General features: G+C 47.5%; 1 protein-coding gene across 1 annotated transcript in view; it reads left to right on the forward strand.

Annotated features, from left to right (window-relative positions):
• Positions 1–6: 6 nt before the first annotated feature.
• Parp6 (poly(ADP-ribose) polymerase family member 6) overlaps positions 7–6,706 on the forward strand; it is a 42,641-nt gene continuing 35,941 nt past the window's right edge. The window contains exons 1-4 of the mRNA XM_023712633.1: positions 7–99; positions 1,390–1,638; positions 4,764–4,899; positions 5,953–6,030. Coding sequence (XP_023568401.1) covers positions 4,867–4,899; positions 5,953–6,030 — 111 coding nt within the window. The 5' untranslated portion in view covers positions 7–99; positions 1,390–1,638; positions 4,764–4,866. The remainder of the gene's footprint in view (positions 100–1,389; positions 1,639–4,763; positions 4,900–5,952; positions 6,031–6,706) is intronic.

The raw sequence follows: 6,706 nt of genomic DNA on the forward strand, positions 1-6,706 counted from the left end.
CCGGCCCGGCCCCCGCCCCTTGGCCTGCCGCTCCGCCCCCGCGGGGCGTCCCGGGCCGCTAGTCCCTTCTACGGCGGCCGCGCGCGGCCCGGGGTCGCCGTGAGTACTCGCGAGGAGGGTCTGAGGGGCTGCAGCCGTGGGGGACAGGGCGGGGCGTTCGGGACGCGGGCAGGGTGCGGAGCGCGCCCCGCTCCGGCCAAGGGGGAAGGAAGTGAGGGGCTTGGACGCGGTGGCTTGAGGGATTGCCCGGCTTCGCTCAGGCTGGTGGCTGGCTGCTCAGATCGGGCACGGAGCAGCTTCCCTGGGGAGGCAGGTGTTGGGTGTCTTTGGGGCGCTTCCGGAGGAAACCCCAAGAGCTATAACTGCTTCCCTATGGGATGCTCCGGGGCCGCCGTGGAGGCGCAGGTGGCAAGCCGAGTGTTTGCAAGACAAGCCCTGTCCTGGGGGTCTACGAGTGCGGGCGACAGCGCTGGCCCGCGGGAGTCGCCCCTGGCTGGCTCGTCCCTCTTTGTTTAGCCCTAGACCTTCGGGTACGGGAGCCTTCGGTATGGAGCCAGGTCGTTCCTTCTCCCGGGACCACAAAGCTGGGAATCGGGCCTGGACTTTAAACGTTGGGATCCGAGGCTTTTCTGAGTCGGTGTAAACTTCTCACACCCGGAAGCGCCCGGGGACCTGCGGAAAAGGACCTTTGTACAAGACCCAGGCTTGAGGCTTATTTACATTTGGCCTGTTCCCATGGAAATAGATAAAGCATCCCGTGTGATTTGGATTATCCACAACAAACACTTGAGTTTAACAGCACCCTTTTCTGGCCGTTCTTACTGTAGTCTATGTTTGGCTCAGTTTCTCTTGCAGGATTCACTGCTTTACCTCAGGTTCATAAATCAAACAGGCCTGCTTGCCTCATTCATTAATAATTCTTTCGTTAAAACGACATGGTGTGAAGATTGGATGTAATTAGGACCTGTCAAATGTGCATAGCCCGTTTATACTTCTGTCCTTAAGTTTCGGGACCTCCGCAAGCGGGAAGAGTCTGTGCATAACACAAGTTTTGAGCTAGCTCATTTTTCAATCGTGTGCTTTTTAGGGATGTCTAGTTCTGTGAATTCCACGCCCCACCGCCTGTCTTTCCCCACTGTCTTCTTTTGAGTGTGTGTGTGGGGTGCCAGGAATTGAATTAAGGACCTCAGGCCTGCTTGCCCTGCAGGCGCTGCTCTGCTGAGCTAAAGCACCGCCCACCCCCTGACTTTTATACCCATTCTCCATCTCTCCAGGGAAAGGGCATTGAGAATAGTGGGGCAGCGTGGTTTGCCAAAGCTAGTGGTCTCTTAACTGTCTTCCCCTGGACAGAACAACTCCCTCTGAACTACTTCTTTTCTCCTTGTATAGCAGCAGAAACCAAGCAGAAACAGCCCTTGGAGAGATGCCAAGTTTTTCTTGACAGAAGTCAACAGTGACAAAGACTTTGAAAAACTTGATACTTCTTGCCTGCGCAGCTGTCATTCTCTCATTCACAGCAAGACAACCCAGGCTGGATATTAGTGCTTCCCTCTTTATTCCCACGATTTTCCAGATCTACGCTTGACTGTTTATTTTCAAGTCTCACAAACTCCGCCCTTGTTCTCGGCTGCTCTTGAGGTGAATGAAGTTACTGGTTTCTAAAATCATCTTGGTATGATTTGGTTTGTGTGTAAAAGTATTAGATCCTTGGGGCTGGGGAGATGGCTCGGTAGAATAAAAGGGCCTGAGTTCAATCCCTGGTTCCACCAAAAAAAAAAAAAAAGTATTAGATTCTTGTATGTATCTTGTTAGGTATACAGTGGAGTGTCATTCACTCGTTCGATAGGTGTGTTATGGGACTGAGAACATAAAGAAAACAGTAGGACCTTGAGCTGTGACTCACTGTCAGATGTGAGGTGAACCTGCTGTGTGCTGTGGGGAAGGATACCTGGGGAGGGGATAGTGCGCTAGTACGTGTGTGTTGGAGTTGCTGCTTTAAATAGGCTGGTCAAGGTGACCTTTGAGCAGAGTGTGGATATCTGTGAAAAGCATTTCAAGAGGAGAGAACAGCAGAGACAGAGTTCTGTGATGGAAATATACTGCATTGGAAGAATGGCAAGGAAGCAACTGTGGAGTCTTGGACAATCTTCCTATTAACATTAAGAGTTGACCTTTTAGAGAGAGCATCTGACCAGTGGCCTGAAAGAACCCAGGGCTTTACGCGTGCTCATTTTCTGTTACTGAGCTACGTTCCCAGACCTTTTACTATTATTGATCTCCTTGAGTTGCCCAGACTGGCCTCAAACATGCAATATTCCTGCCTTGGGCTCCTGAGTAGTAGCGATTACAGGCGTGTGCCACTATGATGAGCTTTTTTTTAAATCATGAGAGTATCCAATTATGCCAAAGGGGAGTCCGAGAAACCACTATGTACGTTTCACTCAGTTTCTTCAGTGATCACTGTTTTTCCAAATATGATTCGTATGTCTCTTTCCTTCCTTCCTTCCTTCCTTCCTTCCTTCCTTCCTTCCTTCATTTGGGTGGGGGGAGCTGAAGTTTTTAAGACAAAGTCAGATATTGTATCATTTCTTTTCTCTTTTTCTGAGACAGGTCTCACTATGAGACAGGTCTCACTCCAGGCTGGCCTTAAACTCACTATGTTGCCAAGGCTAGCCTCAAACTCACAGTGATCCTTTTGCCTCAGCCTCCCAAGTGCTGGGATTACAGGTATGCACCACCATGCCTGGCCCAGTGCAGTTTACTTTTACATACTGTTTTTGATGTGTCAGTCGGCGAAATCAACTGAAGGACAGCTATACTGTTTACCCCAAAATTTTCGCTTATGGCCCTATGCTGGATCAGTTACTAGGCTTACGTCAGTATCTGTGGAATGTACGCAGCCCCCTGGGACTTGTATGTACTGGAAATCGAACTCAGGACCTAGCACTTGCCAGGCAAGCACTGTGCTGCTGAGCTGTACTGTCTGTCTGTCTCCCTCTCTCTCTCTCTCTCTCTATCTCTCTCTCTCTATATATATATATACACACACACACTTTTTTCTTCTTGAGATATGTTCTCACTATGCAGCTCAAGGACTCAAATTCATGGCAGTCCTTTTGCTTCAGCTTCATATTTGTGTGCTGAGTTTATAGGCATGTGCTACCATGCCTGGCAAGGTTCTTAAATTTTATCATGCATCAGAATAACTTGTTAAAGACACTGATTACTGAGCTCCTCCCTGGAGTTTCTTTTCTAAATCTTGGAGGGGCTTAGTAACTAGCATCTTTCACAAGTTTTCAGGGGATAGTGATGCTGCAGACCCACCAACCCCACTCAGAACCATTCATCTAGAAAACCGAGGTTCAGAAAAACTGCGTCACAGACCAAGAACACCTCTACTTGAGCTTGAAGTAGCTTAGTCTAATACATATGCAGGCCCAAGAGGTCCTCAAACATTGGTTCTTAATTTTGCCATCACAGCAAATCATCTGCAGAGTTTTTAATGCATTTGATACATAGGATCTCTTTTGTTCTTTTTTTTTTTTTTTTTTTTCTCGTGGAACCGGGGATTGAACTCAGGCCCTTGCGCTTGCCAGGGAAGCTCTTATTCCACTGAACCATCTCCCCAGCCCCAGAAATTGCACTCTTTGGCTATGGGGTGGTGCTGTCCATTGGTACAGGTGATCAGCTCTTCAGGTCATCCCAGTACCACATAGCCATGCTTGTGATTTACTGATTTAGACAGCAACTCAGCATTTTTAACCTGCTTTTAACTTACCTTTCCACCCTTATGGTTTAACAGATGAATGTTGTTTTTCCTTAAGCTCCATATGGAGGGTCCATTGGGGATATTTGCCTGGTATAGGATTGTGAGTCTTTAGGATTAGAGTAAGCAAGAGAAAGGACCAGGAGGTAGTGTTTTTCTACATATTTGTGAAAATATGTAGAAATATCGTTGGGATTATGATTGTATTTTTGTCAAGTAGGTTCTAACATACTGCAGGGCATTATTTTGGCTGTGACAGCTGAGAGCATGTTCCCCAGAGGGTATTCAGTGTTGCTGAAGACTTTGTAAGCTAGAGGTGATTCTTACATAGTGGCTTCTAGTACTGTTCATGTTTCAAAAAGAGATAGTGACTCAATATTGCGAAATAACGGGCAGTAGAGTCCAGAAAGAGTCTGGTTCTGAACTCCTGCAGATTGGTATAATGAAGAGTGTTCCAAAATGAGCTGAGAGGAGAGCTTAGCGTAAGCGTGTGCCCTGCTGCTATCACTTTCAGCCCTGAGATGCTGTAGCATTGTGAGATAGAGCTGGGACTTGCTGTAGTCTTAATTCCCCAGATTTTTTGTTTGTTTGTTTGTTTTTTGGTACTGGGAGTGAAACACAGGACCTTGAGCTTGCCAGACAGGTGCTGTGCCGCTGAGCTATAGCTCCAGCCCTTGTTTTTGTTTTTTGTTGTTGTTTTTGCCATGCTGAGCATTGAATCCCGGGCCTCACCACATACGAGGCAAGTGCTGTACCTCTGAGCTACATCCCAGCCCACCAGCTGTACATGCTAGTGTATCTACGTTCTAGTCATCCTACAGTTTGAATGGGGTGGCAACACCTAATATTTGTATAGTGCTTTCATGGTTCTTTATCTTTAAAGAACTTGAAAGTGTGTGTGCATGCAAGTGTCTGAATATATGCACAATAAAAGTGTTCTTGTGTATACACCACCCAGCTATGTGCGGTAATGAAGCCAGATCTCTGCTTTCCACAGAACAGTGACTTGTTACCACCACCACAACACAGCCCACTATCCTCGGCAGATCTTCAGTTGCTCCTGACATCACCTCGCCGTGTCTCCCTTTGTGGCCTCCTAAATGCCCATCTCATCGGCCTGGGTTCAGCCAGTGGTATGGAGGGGTGCTGCCTAGCACTGCTCTGGGACTGTGTGTGACCCACTGACCCAATGGTGAGCGCCAGCTGCCTGCCACCCCAGCTAATTCTCCAGGGATAGATGAGGCCAGGTGCAGGCCGCACACATCCTAATGTTTTCTCTCTTGCACTTTGGGAGATGGAGTGCCTACTGGAAGGACAAGGGGTACAGAAACAGTATTACTTGGCATGTGTACGCATGTAGGTGGGTTTTCTTGGGCAAGAAGAGGAGGTGGGCCGGGGAGATGGCTCAGTACAAGGACCTGAGTTCAAACCCCAGTTCCACCAAAAAAAAAAAAAGAGGGTTAAATATCTTCAGGCAGCAGTCCCTAATCATTTTGGTATCAGGAACTGGTATTGTGAATGATAATCTGTCCACATATTGTGGGTGAGGTGTAGTTTAGGAGTGATTCAAAGGCATGCACGATCTGCATGCTTTACACGTTCAGTTCATAATTGAGTTTGTGCTCCTAAGAGAATCTGTTGCTGCTAAGCTGGTAGGAGGTGGAGCTCAGCTTAGTGTGAGCAATAGAAAGCAGCTGTTATATGGTAGAACTCTGCCTGCTGGCTTTCATTGATCTCCTGCCTTGCACTCTGCCCAGTTCCTGATAGTCCATGGACCTGTATTAGTATGTGACCCCAGGGTTTGGAGACCCTGCTTTAAGGAAGAGAAAAGGAGCAAGGAGACAAGAGAGCTTCAACATGCCAGGAGTTGCCAATGACCCTAGAAGAGGTCAGCTTATACTAGAATCCGGTACTCTTACAAATCAGCCTTGACATTTGTACCTGTCCCCAGTGGCTACCCAAGCCTTAATCATTATACTGAGACTTTAGTCCAAAATTGCTGGTGTTTTCCTCTGTCCCACCGACTCAGACCTAAGCCTTGGGAGAGTGAGAGGAAAGATATGAAGGATCAAGGCTTCAGTTCCTCTACCGTAAGGGACCTTTTCCATTCACGTGGGACCCGGTCTCCCATCCTTTGCCTGCACCCTGCTCTATGCAGTTAACAGGGCCTTATTTTTCATCACCAGGACATCAAAGGCCAGTTCTGGAATGATGATGATTCAGAAGGAGACAATGAATCAGAGGAGTTTCTATATGGAGTTCAGGTAAGGCTCATTCTGCAAGTTTAGATATTGGACACTCTAGATTTCACTATCTGGGTAGATCAGAAAGATGTAAAAGAAGGTGTCCTGGATCAGAGACAGGATGAGGATGCTATGGTGTGATTTGAATGTTGTCTTGTTGGAGTTGATCCCATGTCCTTGTTCCTGCCTGGGACTCATCCCAAGTCCAGAATAAACCATATGTTCTGTACATGAAGGATACCCATATGTTCTTATTTTGAAATAATTATTGTTTGACTTCTCTCACTAGTCAGTGAGGGTCATTTCATTCATTCAGGTTAACTGTCCTTGTGGTTGCCTGTTGTCATTGCTACCCAGGGTGCAATCCTGACTGAGTACAAAGACTTTGAATCCTAGAATGCTTTTCAGATAGAACCAGTCTGAGTTAAACTCTGTACTTTTCAGCCTGATCTATGTCTTCATAGGTCGGGGTCTGAGAGGAGAGCCTGAAATGTGAGGATGCGACCTCCTCCAGCAAGACCTGTGTTTGGTCTGCTGAAACTGCTTGTGGGGATGGGAGGGACACTTGTGGGTGAAATCCCTGCAGGAACCACCACCAGGAGCCCCTCAGAGAGTGGCTTTCACTTCTGCTAGCACCGTTGTGTTCTCCCTTTTGACTCTTCCCATTCATTTTATTTTCCCCTTCTTCTCTTTTCCC

This window comes from Octodon degus, unplaced genomic scaffold, assembly GCF_000260255.1.
Source record: "Octodon degus isolate 3935 unplaced genomic scaffold, OctDeg1.0 scaffold00026, whole genome shotgun sequence".
NCBI lineage: Eukaryota > Metazoa > Chordata > Mammalia > Rodentia > Octodontidae > Octodon > Octodon degus.